The 18010-nt window shown below is 45.3% G+C and overlaps 1 protein-coding gene across 1 annotated transcript; it reads right to left on the minus strand.

Moving 5' to 3' along the window:
- Window positions 1-4499: 4499 nt before the first annotated feature.
- LOC140208070 (NACHT, LRR and PYD domains-containing protein 3-like) lies at window positions 4500-17746 on the minus strand (the record flags this gene model as incomplete). The annotated part of the gene is made up of 9 exons (XM_072276595.1): window positions 17518-17746; window positions 15648-15814; window positions 13815-13986; window positions 13656-13721; window positions 10406-11427; window positions 9996-10183; window positions 7569-7655; window positions 5312-5482; window positions 4500-4608 (listed from the first exon to the last, which is right to left on the minus strand). Coding segments are annotated over exons 1-9 (2211 nt in total), but the record flags the coding sequence as incomplete, so codon positions are not given.
- Between the last annotated feature and the right edge of the window lie 264 nt (window positions 17747-18010).

The raw sequence follows: 18010 nt of genomic DNA on the forward strand, positions 1-18010 counted from the left end.
CACTTATGATGATGATGATATGATGGTGAGAATAATGATGATTGCGATGGCGATGGTGATGATGATGATGATAATTATATTATAATTCTCAACTCAAGTGGTAAAACCTGGAATACGGAGATAGCAAAGCACATTCATTTCTCTCGTGCTGCTTAGTATTATGGCTTGCTGAATATTTAAACGAATATTTGGGAAAATATATAACTGAGGACTGGGCAAATGTGATGCTACTAGGCAGAAACTTGGGAACATAAACCGGGAGCAGATGTTCTCAGGGAAAGGCATGGCTGAAATGTTCAGGGAACATTTGCATGGCGTTCTGCATAGGGATGTCCCACTGAGGCAGGGAAAGGATGGTAGGGTAAAGGAACCACGGTGCACAAAGGATGTAGAAAATCTAGTTAAGAAGAAAAGAAGAGCTTATGATAAGTTTATGAAAATCTTAGTAAGAAAAGAAAAAGCTTAACAAAGGTTGAAAAAATAGGTACTGTTAGAGTGCTAGAAAATTACAAGGGTGCCAGGGAGGAGCTCCAGAATTAAATTAGGAGAGCCAGAAGGGGTGTTGAGAAGGCCTTCTCGAGCAGGAATAAGGAAAGCCCCAAGTCATTCTACAAATATGTGAAGAGAACGAGGATAAGCCAATGTAAGAACGGGATCAACCCGGAACAAGCCTGACGATACGTGCATTGAGCTGGAGGAGGTAGCAGAGGTACTTAATAAACACTTTGCTTCAGTATTCACCAGGGATAAAGGACCTTGACAATTGTGGGGATGACTTACAGCGGACTGAAATTCTTGAGTGTTTAGTCGTTAAGAAATAGGATGTGCTAGTGCTTTTGAAACACACAAAAGTTGAGGGTGTTGTGGATGGTCTGAAGGGTTGTCAGATGTTACAGCACACCATCGACAGAATGCAGAACTGGGCTGAGAAGTCGCAGATGGAATTCAACCCATATAAGTGTGAACTGGTGAATTTTGGTCGGTCAAAATATAATATTAATGACAGGACTCTTTGTACTGTGGAGGATCAGCGAGATCTTGGTCTCCATGTCTGTACGATACTCAAAGCTGCTGCGTAGGTTGTCAGTGTTTTTTTTAGAAGGTGTGCGGCGTGTTGGCCCTCATCAACCGTGGGATTGATTTCAAGAGCCGTGAGGTAAAGTTACAGCTATATAATACCTTATTTAGAGCCACTTGGAGTACTCAGCTCAGTTCTGGTCATCTCACTGCAGAAAGGATGTGGATCCGATAGAGATAGTGCAGAGGATGTTGACTGGATTGGAGAGTGTACCTTACGTGAATAGGTTGAGTGAACCTGGCCTTGGAGCGACGGAGGTGCCAAACACCTTTCCCGAAACTCGTACTTTAAAATACACCTTGCTCTTAAAAGACACAACACCTGACTATGAGTGAAAGAGCAATCCATTTTAAAGTCAGAATCGGACAAATTACATTACGAACGATGCCTTATTACAGATCGGACAATCCATAATAACTGTTCCGATATCATATTACAGGATAAACCAGCAAGACCAACTTACTTAATGGATATGGTCATTTCAAACACACGCAACATACAGAAATCAGTGAGTGGCACACGACTTAAATATAATGAATTAAAGAGGGAAAGGAAAGGCAACGGAATATGAATAGGGGATACATTGTTCCAATAGTAATACTAACAATTCGTATGAGCCCAAATTCTCTGAACAATTGCATTTGAAATTAGACCTACACAGGAAAATTCATGTAAATCTTCAGAAAGCTACAATACGAAACACCACTGGAATGGTCCGGAATTTCCCAGCAATTGAGAAACGTGTGTGCCTGGGTAATCCCGTCCCTCATGGTTTACTAGTTTGAATTGACGGAAATCAATAATAGATAAGTTATTTATATATTATTTTATTGAATATAATTACTTAATTACTTTATGGATGGATGTAATATTACAGGATAAACAAGGAAGAACGGTTTACATAATAGATATAGCCATTGTAAAAACACAAAGAAATTGGTAAGTGAAAACAAATGCATGAATTGGAGGAGGAAATTGAATGACTATTGATCATTAATAGAATATGCATTGTCCCAATAGAAATGTAAGCGATTGGTATTATCTGATACAATAGCATTACACAGGTCACCATACCATAGCATTAAACAATTAAGCCGACACAGCAATATGGATGTAAATCTTCAGAAAGCCACAATGCTAAACATCACTAGAGCGGTCCGAAAGTTCCTAGCAATTGAGAAAAGAGTTTGTTTGCTTACTCCCGTGCTTTAAGTTTCACCAGCTCGCGCTGATTTAAAAAGAAAAATCAAAACAATCAGTAAACGAACACAGGGAAGATAAGTTGTCGAGCTCTGAACTGAATCCATAGGCCCTGTTCAGTGATTACATTATCCCGTCTATCACTTTCATCTGAGCAAACCCCTCCACCCCTTCGTCCTTCCGCGTGATCCACTCCTCTACCCTACCAGATTCCCACTCTTCGGTTGTTTACCTTTGCCACATAGTACCTCCCAGTTTCTCACTTCACCCGACCATTTTCCCCTCAGCTGATCTGAAATATCACTTTCCAGCTTGTACTGTTTCCTCTCCCACCACTTTTTTTTATTCTGGCTTCTTCCCCTTCCTTATCAGTTCCTGTAAGGAGACTCGGCCCAAATCGGCGTCTCTTTATTCTTCTCCGTGGATGCTGCCTCTCCTGCAGAGTTCCTCCAGCATTTCGCGTGTTGTACTGTGGATCTCCAGCATCTGCAAAATCCCGTTTGTCCACACATTATTCCTTCCCCGCGCTCACAATCCAATCTTCAGTTTGGATCTGGAGTCCTCCAACGACCTGAAGCGATTCTTTGCATCAAAAGAGAAGGGATTCCGCTCCAGCCTGAAAAAAAAAATGTTTGAAGAACAAAATAGAGTGAGCAGCATTGCACGACGGTGTCAACATAACAACAGCACACACAAATGTCATCGGAAATCTGGCTGCAGCTGCAGAAAGATGAATTTACCACAAGGTGTGTATAGACGGATGATTATCGTAGATAGTGGAAAATCCATTCCAAAAAGTAGTTGATAGGTAGTATTGTACCCCAACCCCTCTAAAAACTGCATAGACCTGTGGCAAACACCTCAAGTCAAGATGATGATGATAATGACGTCGACTCAGGCCTGAGAGGCCAGCGTTGGGCATTTTCATGCCCTGCAAAGCGCGGAACAAGAGACAGTGTGGCGCGCCACTCCTTACACAGACATGTCGCAGTACAGCATGTTTCTTACCGGCAAGGATGGAAAGCGTACCCGGGAGCGGCCCGACTGCATTCGAACCCGGGAAACTCTGTTCCAGAGTCCGGCGCTGATGTTACTGCGCCACCAGCCGTCAAGACGCGGCTGTATATCTACACCTAAAGGACAAGGGGCTCCCCTTTGATGAAAGCAATGTCCACATTTTGGACTGGGAGGACAGGTGGTTTGAATGTGGGGTTAAAGAAGCCATCTTTGTCAAACTGGAAAACCCATCCCCGAACAGAGGGAGTGGCGGAGGACACCACCAAGCAACTGCTTACAATAAAGTCTTAACATCTCTACCCCGACGTCTCCACAGCAATTCACAACTCTATTCATGCAAAGATAAGACTAATGATCCTCCCATTACCTCTGCGACTCTGAACAACCCTCATGTCATTGCTATACCTTTAAATAACTCATCGAGATTATAAACTGGAAAACTACCCACCCTGGATCAGAACTGAAGAAGCCTTTCGGATGAGTGACAGAGAAGGTCATTTGCCTTGATTTACTACTGCTTGATATTTGGAAAAGAGGGTTCTATCAGAGTGAAGAGTGAATTCTCCCAGTGAGCAATTCTGTCCCACAGTGTATAGTTATTGTCCGGTCACAGTGAGGATAAGTTTCCCTCAGAATGTCGTGGGATTACTGTTTCCCACAATCTGTGGTTGGAATCCTGTCACAGTTAGTTTCAGTTTGCCACAGAGTGTGGGTGCATTACTGTCAGAATGAGGATCCATTTCGCACAGAGTGTGGTTGGAGTGCTGTCTCAGTGTGAAATCTCTTCCCACAGACTGTGGCTGGAGTGCAATTTCAGTGAGGATCATTCCCCCTTACCCCCCACTCCCCCGAGTGTGCTTGAGGTACCGTGACGGTGGGGAATGTCATAGGATCAGTGACAAAGTGAGAGTTTCATTCCTGCAGAACATGACTGGGCAGTGCCACCGTATGGAGTACATTCCCAAATTGTGTTAGCGGTTGCAAGTAATTATCAGTACTGCATTACCACAGAACATGCACGGATCATTGTCATCAGCCAATTTACAGAGTATGAACTCTTCTTTTTTTCCCACAAGCTCCAAATAATCAATCCTCAGAGCATGACAAGGGAAATTCTATCAGATTGAATACCAACAAGCACTCACTGGACCCATTCCAGACTCGGGAGGTTGTTTATGAGGTATTGTAGAGCAGGGACAGAATGGTCTGTGAACAAGTTCATTTCCAGGCTTAGCTCCGTCAATGAGCGGTTGGTTTTGAGAGCGGAGGCGAGATTCTCGGTGCAAGAATCTGTGAGACAAGCATCCAACAACCTGTAGATTGAACAAAAAAAAAGTAAAGACAGGAATGATTAAGTGCCTGGGATACATTGATCACGTTGCCATTTGCTGTCCTGATGTGTTTGGCTCAGATAACGCGGCTCACTATCACAATTTACTTTTAACTTTTCCGAGTGCGCTCCAATGCACAGCTTTCCACCTGGATGAGACTTTCAGGTGTTTGACAGCGGAGGGCGTCAGTTTTGCTAGGTGATCACTGCAAAAGCCAGTGCTGAAGCTGAATGGTTATTCATAACTGACACTCAAGTACCTCAGTAAAAAGGTATTGAAATAAACATATTGAAATTTGCATTTTAAACAAACCGGCGAAATATTTAAGGTAATTGCCATTTGAGTTGAATGAAATCCTATAAAATGTTCAGTGGGTTATTCTCCCGGCAACCTCTCCTGCATTGATACCACAGACTCACCTGAACTTCTAGGGTGTTTGATATGACGCAGAGTCCCACCTTAATTGTTGGGGACTGTGACGCAATCGAATAGGCAGCCCAGGGACAACTGGCAGCTGAGGACAAAAATCAGCGCAGCCACCGTAAATCGAGCGTTGGGCTGGGCTCGGGGGCTCAAGCGAGGAAAGGCGCCTCCTAAATGATCGAGTCCTGACGAGACCCCTGCCCATATATAATGCCGGGCAACCGGAGAACGGAAACGCAATCACTCACGATCTGATACTTACTCCAATCTCTGTATTTTACAATCTGGGTTCTTCAGAGCCTCCGATAGCTTTATCACACCCGCATCTCTCAGTTCATTTGTGCTCATGTCTAATTCAGTCAGTGAGCTGTTTTCACTCAGAGCGGAGGCGAGGTCCTCAGCACAAGCAGCCGTCAGACCGTTGGAATCCAGCCTTGTCGCCAGCAGGAGAGTGGGGAAAGAAAAGAGGGGGTGAAATGGTTGCAGAATGAGTTTTCATTTCGTTCCTTCGATCAACGTTAATATGATATCATGAACGTTTGCACGTACGGTCTCATTTGTTCGCGGATAGCAAATAAAATGGAAGAGAGATGCCCAACGCAAAGATCAGTGAGATGGTTAGCCGCTCTTCTGAGAATCATCCAGATAGGAGGTTCAACTCAAATCCTTCCTATCTTTCATCAGTCCCATTCTCGCTGATATCCAGAATAGAGTGCGGAATTCAATATCAGCACAGCTCCCGGGAATATGAAATACATCCTCAATAATCTAAGCCGTATTCTCCTCTAGCAGTCTTTTTTTCTATAATTAGCTACTGCTTCCTTCCTCCACAGTTTCATTCCAACTTTTCCCCTTTCACTTTTGAAGCAAGAAACGGTCCCTTTCTTTTTAAAACACAAACAACAGGAATTCTGCAGATGCTGGAAATTCAAGCAACACACATCAAAGTTGCTGGTGAACGCAGCAGGCCAGGCAGCATCTCTAGGAAGAGGAGCAGTCGACGTTTCAGGCAGAGACCCTTCGTCAGGACTAACTGAAGGAAGAGTTAGTAAGAGATGATTCTTCCTTCAATTAGTCCTGACGAAGGGTCTCGGCCTGAAACGTCGACTGTACCTCTTCCTAGAGATGCTGCCTGGCCTGCTGTGTCCACCAGCAACTTTGATGTGTGTTGCTTCCCTTTCTTTTTGTATCAATGACCGCAGAAACCCCTCGTGGCCTCTTTATTGGATCCAGCTGTGCTCCTGACCGGTATAGCCAATAGATCATCAGCCAATCATGTGGCAGTAATTGAATGCATGAGGGGATGCAGATGTGGTCAAGCGATTCAGGTTTTGTTTGGCCTAAACATCAGAATGGGGAATAAAGGTAATCGCACTGACTGACTATCGTTGGTGCCAGACCGTCTGGTTTGAGCATCTCAGAATCTGCTGACTTTCATAGGGTTTCAAGAACATAGTCAAACGAGTTTGTAGAGAATTGTGCGAAAAAGCAAACAAAAAGAACAATGGAGTGAGCTTCAGCTCCTGTGGGTGGGCACTCTTTGCTCATGGGAGTGGTCAGAGAGTGGCCACAGCTGGTTCTAGCTGAGAGGAAGACCAGACTAACCTCTGAACACACAGCACGCCGATCACTGAAGTGGATGGGCCACCGGAGCAGCAGAAGACCAAGAACATACGCAAAGTGATCATTCTATTGGGTAAGGAAAGTACCTGATAACATCACCACTTGGAGTAATTAAACATAAATATTTAAAAAAAAAACACTCCCCCTGCTTTCCCACGTCGATTTATTTTCCCGGGTATAACTTTCCACATGATCAATTTTGAACTGCGTTATTCCCTTCTTATGCCAACATACTTACTCGACTGCATCCTCCGTTCCTTTTTTTTGGTCAATTCATTCCTCTTTATCTAAGACTGCTGACAAACAGACCCCTTCCATCGTCTGCAGATTTCCTGATTCACTTGCATCCTTCTCTAGACGTATCCATCAGGAACGTCCCACGTGATATTTCTCCATTGCCGTTTTACTCGCTCTACACTGTCTCCACACCCCATATCACAGACATACGATGCGTCTGTCCACATCCCTCTCAGCTCACCACACCAGTGATGTTGAGGATCTTTCAACCGAAATGCCGACCCCGCTTCTCTCTACTTAGAGGCTGCCTGACCTCCTAAGATTTTCCAGCATTCCTAATTTCTCTTTTATCCCTGCAGCATCTGCAACAGTTGATGTTTCAATATTCTTTTAATTGAGTCTGGGGGACGCCCAATACTCCCCTCCATCTGCCTTAATTACTTGGAGGTGAGATGAGAAGCGCGGCGTCGATATACTGTATTTTCACGCACGTCCCTTTACGGCTGTTCAGATGTGTTGATACCGCCCGCAGCACACACGGTGTGGTCTGTGTCGCCGAAACTGCGCTCAGTTTATTACTGAAGGTCAATGCTCAATGGACATAATCGAGGCCAGAGTGAGGCGATCTGACGGGCCACTGATGTATCCCATTCACTTACCACAGCTTCTGTATCTTACACTCCGGGTTCTTCAAAACTGAAGACAGTAGTTTCACTCCCGAATCACCCAGCCGATTGCTCCCAAGTCTAAACAAACAAACAAAAAAAAACACACACAGATAGATTGATACATATTGGATCGGTTATTTTACAAAATGCTAAATGTTAAATAACCAGAAAAATCCCGTCGCGGACACCAACTTTTCGGTACCTCTCCGGTTTATTCGTCAATTGCTAACAATGTACTTCATCAGTTACATAAAGCATAGAACATAGAAATTTCCCTACCGCACAGCCCGCTAATTTTCTAAGCTCCACTTACCTATCTAAGAGTCACTTCAAAGACCCTGTTGTATCCATTTCCACCACCGTCGCTGGTAGTGCATTCCACGCACCCGCCACTCTCTGGGTGAAGAACTTACCCCAGACATCACCCCTGTACGTACTTCCAAGCATCTTAAAACTGTGCCCCTTCGTATTAGCTATTTCAGCCCTGGGAAAATGCCTCTGACTATCCACACGATCACTGCCTGTAATCATCTTACACACCTCAATCAGGCCAACGCTTATCTTGTGCCGCTCCAAGGAGAGAAGGCCGAGTTCACTCAAACTATTCTCATAAGGCATGCGCCGCAATCCGGGCAGCATCCTTGTGAAACTCCTCTCAACTCTCTCTATTGCATCTACATCCTTCCTGTCGTGAGGTGACCAGAACTGAACACAGTTGTTGTGAAGCCATTAAATCATCCTGATTTAGTCTCATTTCCGACCTATCTGGTTGGAAGACAGAGACGGTGGCTTCGCGGCTACACAATCTTCCTTGCTCCTATGGACCTAAATTGTATGATGTAAATTTGAAGGACACTCTGCTTTAAGTGTCGAAGGACACGGAAGTGTCGAGTATTGGTAACAATGCTTAGTGTGAAGTTTGAACGGATAGCTTCTTCTGCCAGTTTGTCCATTAAATAAAGCACATCCGTTCGATTTCTTGTTTTAGGAGGCACAGAGAGCCCGCACTTGGAATTGAAGTTTGGCAAAGATTCTTCTTAAGCATCGCCCTAGCATTGAAAGAATCAATCTTCTAATGCAGAGGATCTTGTAATGGAAAACAGGAATTCGTGTCGATGTCACGTTCGCCCGGACATTTCATGTTTCAGGCAAGTTGCTTCGGCTTTAATCCGTGACATAATTTAGGTGAGTTACGTTGCCTATTTCGGTAATCACCTCCCCAGACATTCATGCGACATAATGCATGCTGTCTGGCTACAAGTTCTCACTGCCCCTGTACTTCGAGATCTTTCGGGTATCTCTAATCAGCGAGCTTTCCACCTGCGACTTTCCAGACCTTTAGGCGGTGCTTCTAAACACCTCCTCCCCGCCCCCCAAGGGGCGCCTCACAATTGTCAGGAATTCCGGATTCACCGCCCCCCTCCAGCCCCCGCCCAGGATTACCAAGGAGAAGTGAATACCCCGAGGTATTATGCGTGTGTCATTGTTCCCTGGATAAACAAGACAAGACAAGAGACTGGAACCACAAAAACAGAGAAAATCTGCAGATGCTGGAAATCCGAGCAACAAAAAAAAAAGTGCTGGAGGGACCCAGCAGGCCAGGGAGCATATATGGGAAAAAAAAAGAAGTACAGTCGACATTTCAGGCCGAAACCCTTCGGCAGGACTGGAGAAGAAAAATGCTACTCCTCAGCTTTCTTTTTTCTCCAGTTCTGTCAAAGGGCTTCGTTCTGAAACGTCGACTGTGCTTTTTCCCATAGATGCTACCCCGGCTGCTGAGTTCCTCCAACAGTCAGTGTGTGTTGCTAAGAGACGGGAACCAATCAGGATGGCCCGGTAGCGTAGTGGTTATCCCCTGCGTACTTCGAGTGCTTAATGCCTCACGTCCCTTCCGCCGGGGAAGGCGGCGGAACACTCAGAAAGACCCAAAGCTGCAGTCAGTGCCGGCCTATTTGCCAGTGTTAGTGAGAGTTAAACAGTCAGGACAATCAGCGGGCCAGAAGAGCTGCGGAACAGATCGCGATTCGTTACGGTTCGATAATTATCTCCCGTAAGTCACAGACCTGAAGGAATCAACAACATCCCCTCACAAGGAGACATTTTAGTCACTAACATCTTTGAGAAGTTACCGACTATAAGTTTGGTTAATTGCCATAACTGCGTTCATCCACCTTTTGGCTATGAATTTTCTTTCCCAAAGCAGTAGCAAAAAGGATTATGTCATTTAATATTAAAACTAATACACAATAACATGGAAAAAAGATGTACGCCCCCTCCCCTCTTGTCAACCCGCTATTCAAATACAGCATGGCTAATCTGACACCTGCTCCCCTTAACCAGTTCTGCTGTTCTTCTGAAGGAGCGAAAAACAGAAAAACTTCGACCATCTGGAGAAGGTGTAAAACAAAAATAAGTCACCTCAGCTCCTGGCACTTGTGCAGCCCGGATTGCAGCCGCCGCAATGCTTCGCAGTGAATGCGACAGTCCCGCAAATCGAGGTGTTTTATTGTATCATTGAACCGAAAAGCATGGTTCAAGACTGCACAGTCAATCGGGGTCATTTCCAATCCACGGAATGAAAGTCGTTCCAAAGACCCCAGTGTGGCCTGAGCCAGTCCGGTATTATTGGACTCCAATAAGCAGTAAAACGTGTTCAGGAGTCTCTTCTTTCCAGATTTAACCCCTCCTTTTCCAGTTTCACGGCCAACGTTCGACATCAGCCAATCGATCACTCGGCTGGTGGTTTGATGAGAAAATGGACCCAGAAACTCCTCCAGGCCCCAGGTTGATCCTGGGAATGAAAGACCAGCAACAAAACGGAGAAATACCTCAAATCGCTCATCGGTCGTGTTGTGGACTTCTGTGAGGATACTCAGGATATCCCCCGGATGTGGATTCAGGTATTGTGCGAGGGCGGCTACAAACTCCTGTATACTGATATGTGCAAAAGTGTACACCACCCGCCGGGCAGAATGGTTTATCTCAAAAAGTTCCCTCAGGAAACCGGAGAGGAACTGGGAAGGCTGCATTCTGTTCTTCATTAAATCTTCATTCGAAAACACAATCTTCTTCTGAGACACTCCTCTGAAGGCCATCTGACCAGCCCTGAGTAACACATCACAGGGGCTCTCAGTCTCTCGGCCGTGGTTTTTCAGGATGTTGTAAATATAGTAGGCATATGGTTGGGTGAAAGTCTTGGGAACCCGCTGCGGGTCGCTGACTCTTTGTGTGAAGAAAGGGCCCAGAGCCAGAGCGAGGATCCAGCAGTAGGAGGGGTTGTAACTCATGATGGACAGGGCCTCGTTCTCCTGTACGTGTTTCAAAACAGCTGCTGCCACTGTCCGATCTTCGAAAAACTTATTGAAATATTCTTTCCCGTCTTCAGCAGAAAATCCCATTATTTCAGTCCAAACACTGATGTCTGCCTCTTCCAATACACGCAATGCAGTGGGACGGGTGGTCACCAGCACTGAACACCCTGGAAGCAGTTTGTGCTGGATTAAATTGTACACAATGTCAGACATATCACACCACCACTCGGGATCTGGGCACTGAGTTTCTGTATCTCTCCGACTGTCAGCAAAATCGATTTTGTACTTGTATTCATCCAAACCGTCGAATATAAAGAGCAACCCCTCTGGGTTTTTCCAGATCTCTCCTAGGATATTCCCAAGGTAAGGATACTGATCCAAAATCAATTGCTTCAGGTTTATTCTACCGTTAATGGAGTTTAACTCTTGGAATTTGAAACTGAAAACAAACTGGAATTGTTGGTATATTTTCCCCGTGGCCCAGCCGTGAAGAATCTTTTGTACCATTGTTGTTTTCCCGATCCCCGCGATTCCAACAACTGCCGTTGAACATCCAGGCATAGGTTTACGCCTGGAAAAACACCTCTGGAAGAACTCATCAGTCCGAATTCTTTCGAGTTCTTCTCGCAGATATTTCTCCCTCCCCTCGGCGTGGTCCCGTCCTCTTGCCAGCAGCTCATGTTCCACCAGTCTCCGATCTCGAACAGTGGAAATGACCGTGAGCTCAGCGTATATATCAACCAGCTGGAAAACCTTCTCCTTCTCCTTTACTAGAATCGTCTTCACTCTCAGTGTTTCAGTCTGTGTCCGAATCCCCTCTTTATGCGTCTGTTCAACATCTGGGAAGAAACAGAATTTGCCAACAGTGTAAGATGTCTAGTTCTAACAATAAGTTACAAACTCCATCAGAATGTTCACTGTTTAAAATTACAGTTGCAATGGGAGCAGTCCCTTACGTGTTCTGTGCAAAAAAACTCCTTTCGTAGACTCAAATTCTACAGTGAAATATGACCAATATATACGTCACATTCTGATATGAACTGAGCTGTGAAAGGCAATAATCTGTTCATACCCTGTTAAGTCTTTCCTACCATATCGTGGACTGTCGTTGGCACATAATTATTTTTATTTTTTGTTTTGTCGTAGACCAGTCTCTGCGATCCACTGTGTCGCCCTAATGCGCAAGCACGGGGAGAAGGGCATTTGGTAGCTGGGAAAGGAGCAGCTTTTGTATGCGCATATCCCTCTATCTGCCTGAGCTGCATGAAAGACTCAGAATGAAAGGTAACATTTTGAAGAGAGAAACACATTCAGGTCCTGGACCTTTCAGTAGAACCGGAAGTTAGGAAGCACTCGAAACCTCCATTTGCAGCTTGGCAAGAGCTCTGAATAGACTGAAGGGACTGTTTGTAACAGGTGACACCAGGGCAGGTTCAATGCGGCATAGGCTGCTAGTGCAGAATAGGAGACGGTGGAGAAGGCTCTTCAATTGAAGTTCAACTGTTAGTCTATCGTGGGGCTCGGGGGCGCTCTACGTTGCAGGTGTTAGGACAAAGGACGTAAAAGCTGAAGCTATCAAAGAATGCGCCATCTTCCGGTGAAAGATGAAAATGATCGAGTTGACATTGGAGGTTAACGACGTTTATCGGCAGAGGATATCTAATGCTGCTTGTAGATCCTTGCCATTCGGAAACTTACATTCAGAGTTGAGATCATAGCTTTGCTCCTGCCTTGTCCATGACCTATCTGGGTTTTTTCTTTCTTTTGGGAAATTGCCTGAGATCAAAATCAGTGGAGTCAGGGGTAGGGGTGGGTTAAGAGCAAAATTTGGAAGAAATCTTTATATCACATTCGCCCTTGCCAGCTGAACGGATCATGAAAAGAAGGGTTTCAAGTGAAAAAAAAAAGTGTTCAGGGTTTGAGCAATGTAGGGGAAGGACATTTTGCATACTTAATACAACACACAGAATCTTCAAAAAATGTGTGAATCAATCATTGCTACAACTGACATTCATTTGTGTCCTTCAATGTTTGGGATGTAACATGCAAAGAAATAAGGGACGCGCTATGATGAAAACGGGTTTCCTTAGAAGGTGATGTAAGAGTGATGAGCAACTCAAGCGTCAGGACTATTAGACCATCAGACCATAAGATATAGGAGCAGAAGTAGGCCGTTCGGCCCATCGAGTCTGCTCCACCAGTCAGTCATGGGCTGACCCAATTATTCCACTCATCTCCACTTTCCTGCCTTCTCCTTATACCCTTTGATGCCCTGGCTAATCAAGAACCTACCTATCTCTGCCTTAAATGCACCCAGTGACTTGCCCTCTGCAGCCTCTTGTGGCAACAAATTCCACAGATTTAACATCCTCTGACTAAAGCAATTTCTCTGCATCTCGGTTCTAAATCGACATCCTTCAATCCTGAAGTCGTGCCCTCTTGTCCTAGACTCCCCTATCATGGGAAATAACTTTGGTACATCTAATCTGTGGAGGCCGGACTCTATCAGGTGTCTATGGTAATCACAATGTGTCAGTTCAACAATGCAGTCTAAAATGTTTTGTGTGTCAGAAAATTTGCCAGTTGTTACTTGCTATGGAATCTGCTCCGGCTGGAATGTTAGTTGGTCAAATGCAAGTCTAGTCTAACCCCCTCCTCAGCTTTGGAATTGCTGATTCTCTGATCTTGCCAACCTGTGAACAAACCTCTCCAATCGGACAATGTTTCTCACAAAACGTTTGTCTGAAACCTGCGCTTTGATGCTCACCTTCCAGTTCACTGGATAATTCATGTATGCTTCGGGAGACATCCATGTATCGATGAAGATCGGGACCTGCATAAATCAATACAGCAGCGTGAAGCCGGATATGAATAATGTAATTACATCCGCAGGATTGCATTGCTCTCTTCTGTTAAGTTTCCGTACCTAGGTCTTGGATATCCTTCAGGATTTTGTCCAACTTTGGTAAATCTTTCCGCTTTCGAACAAAAGATTCCCACATCGCCCTTCGGGCCCGAGAGCCTTTCCCTGCCACCAGAGTGAGAAACCGTGATGAGCTCTCCATGCGGTTTCCATTCTGCGCGAGCACTTTGATACTCTGAAAAGGACGACAAGTGATATAATCAGAGGACTGAGCTGCTGGAAGTGGGGTTAAATATCTGTTCATTGCTGGGAGGTCATGACTGCGTTTCGACTCGAACTATCAGTGCAGAAAATAGGGCGGGTGCATCAAGAGGATATTCAAATGAGGCCATGACGTCAATAGCGAATGGCACAAATGTAAATTCCAGTGAACCCTGAATGATTGTGAATGGCTGATGAAAATAAAAGGGATGTTTACACTCAATGGCCACATGATTAGGTATGTCTATACACCTGATAATGAAATGCTGTAATCAGCCAATCATGTGGCAGCAACGCGGTGCATAGAAAAACTTTCGGAAATGATCAAGAGGTTCAGGCAGAGAAAAAACCCGGAATGGGGAAGAAATTTGATCTAAGTTCCAGTACTTTGACAGTGGAATGTATGTCGGTGCCTCAAAGAATGTGAGTATCGCAGAAACATTTGTTCTCGGAATATTTTCACGCACAGTTGCCTGAAGTATTTACACAGAGTGGTGCGAGATGGAAAAAATAAAATAAAAATATCCATTGAGTGCTGTTCTGTCGGCGAAGACATCTTTGCTTTTAATGAGAGAAGTCAGGGGAGAGCGGCCACACTGGTTCAAGCTGACGGGAAGACGAAAATGAGACAAGTAGCTCCACTTTGGATAGTGATGTGCAGAAGAACATTTGGGAACGGACAACACATCAAGCAGCAGCTGAAGGCAAGGATTATCCACTCAGTGGGTACTTTATTAGGTACGGGAAGTACCTAATACTGTGGCCACGGAGGGTGTATTGGAGAAGCATGGCACCAGAAGCACTATGTGGAGAGGATCTTTGGGTGTATAGACTATGTGGGGTTGCGTATAAAGGAAATCAGGACGGGAACAGTAGTGAAGGATTATCATTGTCAGAAAAGATTAAAGAAATCCCAAAATTCTACATAGGGTGAAAAGAACTGAATCACGAATTGAGCCGTTTACGATATATTAAGGACAAAGGTGTTCGAAAGAAAAGTGTGCACCGAGGGAATTTTTTTTTCAGCACTTTTTAGAAGCGAACGAGACAGTTCTGCTCCACGATCCACGATGTTTGCGAGGAGCCTGTCTGTTGAGCTGGGCAGGGTGTCGTGGGCTCACGTGAACCACCGTGTTAATTATGACATGTTCTTGGAATGAATCTTTGATTCTGAAACTGCAGCTGCCAGTTGCCCCCCACTTCATAGGATTCATTCCTAAGGCCAAGAACTCTAGGACAGAAACTGACCCGAGATCAATACCGCTACATCATCAAACAGGCCCGATAGTGTGAGAAGGTGAATGCGACTACCCCTCGTCTCCGTTTCGGATGATGGCTGCACTTCAAATTCACATTCAACTTTGTCATTGAAACCTACAGGTGCTAAGCAAAATATCGTTCTACCCAGGCCAAGGTGCAAAATGCAATACATGCAGTCACACACAGCACACAGCACATATAGTAACGATAACACATGCAGACAGAAGTTACTATTTAGTTAGCAGACGTCGTGGAGCGGCAGCACCGAAGATTAATGGTGCATGGGAGTCCACGTTTCTGAAAGAGCAAGCACGCAACAGTTCCTGATCTCGCGACAATATGACAGACAGACGTCACGGTTTCGTTCCCACGCACCTCATGTTCTCGTCCAGAGAAATGCTCCTGGTATCTTAGCTCCCAACTGAGACCTTCAACTCCTTCTTCAATCGCCTGTTTCAGTCTCGCGTTGTAGAATTTTGTTACCTGAAATAAGTGCTCTTCGCTCCACTGTGATAGGAGGTCTGGGAATGCCGACACTGGAGCTATGAATGGAAGTAGAAAGCCATTGACATTGACAACTGTCGTCTGTTTTACAACATCCACCCTGTATGTTCACGCTTCGTCTCCACAGTGTAGACCGCCTGCAAAGTATTCACAGAGGCTGCACATAGAACACCTCCCATAAAATGTAAATACTTGGCAGTAAACGACAGCATATGCATGAGAACACCTCCAACATTTCATGTTTGGCAGACAGGAAACAAAGAATAGGGATTAAAGGGTCCTTTTCAGAATGGCAGGCAGTGACTAGTGGGGTACCGCAAGGCTCGGTGCTGGGACCGCAGCTATTTACAATATACATTTAATGATTTAGATGAAGGGATTAAAAGTAACATTAGAGAATTTGCAGATGACACAAAGCTGTGTGACAGTGTGAAACGTGAGGAGGATGTTTTGAGAATGCAGGGTGACTTGGACAGGTTGGGTGAGTGGGCAGATGCATGGCAGACGCAGTTTAATGTGGATAAATGTGAGGTTATCCAATTTGGTGGCAAGAACAGGAAGGCAGATTACTATCTGAATGGTGTCAAGTTAGGAAAAGGGGAAGTACAACGAGATCTAGGTGTCCTTGTTCATCAGTCACTGAAAGTAAGCATGCAGGTACAGCAGGAAGTGAGGAGAGCTGATGGCATGCTGGCCTTCATAATAGGGGGAATTGAGTATAGGAGCAAAGAGGTCCTTCTGCAGTTGTACAGGGCTCTGGTGAGACCCCACCTGGAGTACTGTGTGCAGTTTTGGTCTCGAAATTTAAGGAAGGACATTCGTGCTATGGAGGGAGTGCAGCGTAGGTTCACGAGGTTAATTCCCGGGATGGCGGGACTGTCATATGTTGAAAGATTGGAGCGACTGGGCTTGTATACACTGGAATTTAGAAGGATAAGAGGGGATCTGATTGAAACATATAAGATTATTGAGGTATTGGACACGCTAGAGGCAGGAAACATGTTCCTGATGTTGGGGGAGTCCAGAACCAGAGGCCACAGTTTAATAATTAAGGGTAGGCCATTTAGAACGGAGATGAGGAAAATCTTTTTCTCGCAGTGGATCGTGGTTCTGTGGAATGCTCTGCCTCAGGAGGCAGTGGAAGCCAATTCTCTGGATTCTTTCAAGAAAGAGTTAGATAGAGCTCTTAAAGATAGCGGAGTCGAGGGATATGGGGAGAAGGCAGGAACTGGATACTGATTGTGGATGATCAGCCATGATCACAGTGAATGGCGGTGCTGGCTCGAAGGGCCGAATGACCTAATCTTGCACCTATTGTCTATTGTCTATTGTTTACCACCCACCCCGAAACAGTTTGCTCTCCTTACATCACCACCGAAATTAAAACCTGTTCCACGGCGCTGTCCCAGATCCTTCACGGGAACGGCCGCATTCTCCAACAGCTTATCAAGAACAAGGGAGGGATAGGTATTAAAGTCTCTTCTCGTCCGTGATACACCCTTTCCCGAAGTACTGTCACCATCTGGGTGGCGACATCTTTTTTTTTATATCAAAGTGATGCCACCGAGCGACATTACCAAATGTCACCCGAATTCTGCAGCACAGAGGAAGAGTTTCATAACTAATCATTGGTACCTCCGCCTTTTTCCACTCCCATCTCCGTTCCTCCTATGAGGGCCCCAATTTCCATTGCGTTCATCTCTCAATCTTCCCATTCCGCCGTCTGTCGCATTACACTCACCATTTCCCTGTTGTAAACTTGAATACTTGTTTAACGAGCCCCTTGATGATAACGGCTCTTCGCTAGGATCGGTTCTCCGTGCAGCACCATCGTCCGCCATCGCATAACTTCCGGGCTGGCTTTGCACCGCCGGATTGTTTTCCAGAAGGACACCGTCCTCGATCCCACCTTGCTCTGCTGTTGTCAGTACCCCGTCCTGATCCTCTTCCGTTGTCGATTCCACTGGCATAAACGATTTGAAAATATTCCGTATCAAGTTACGTTTCTTTCCTGTGGGGGTGGGGGGGGGGGGGGGGAGAGAGAAAGCATTAATTAGAGCTACCCAGGCAACTTAGAACAGAGCAACTCCCGAACTCAGAGTCTGTCTTCCAACTTCAGCCGCAGTCCTGAGTTACAAGGTAGTGGAACAGACAATTTTGGTGAGTGTACACTGGCTCGTCAACCGGATGAACATTTCATTAGTTTGTGACAGAAAACATCCACGGAACGACAA

This window comes from Mobula birostris, chromosome 13 (genome assembly GCF_030028105.1).
Source record: "Mobula birostris isolate sMobBir1 chromosome 13, sMobBir1.hap1, whole genome shotgun sequence".
Lineage (NCBI taxonomy): Eukaryota > Metazoa > Chordata > Chondrichthyes > Myliobatiformes > Myliobatidae > Mobula > Mobula birostris.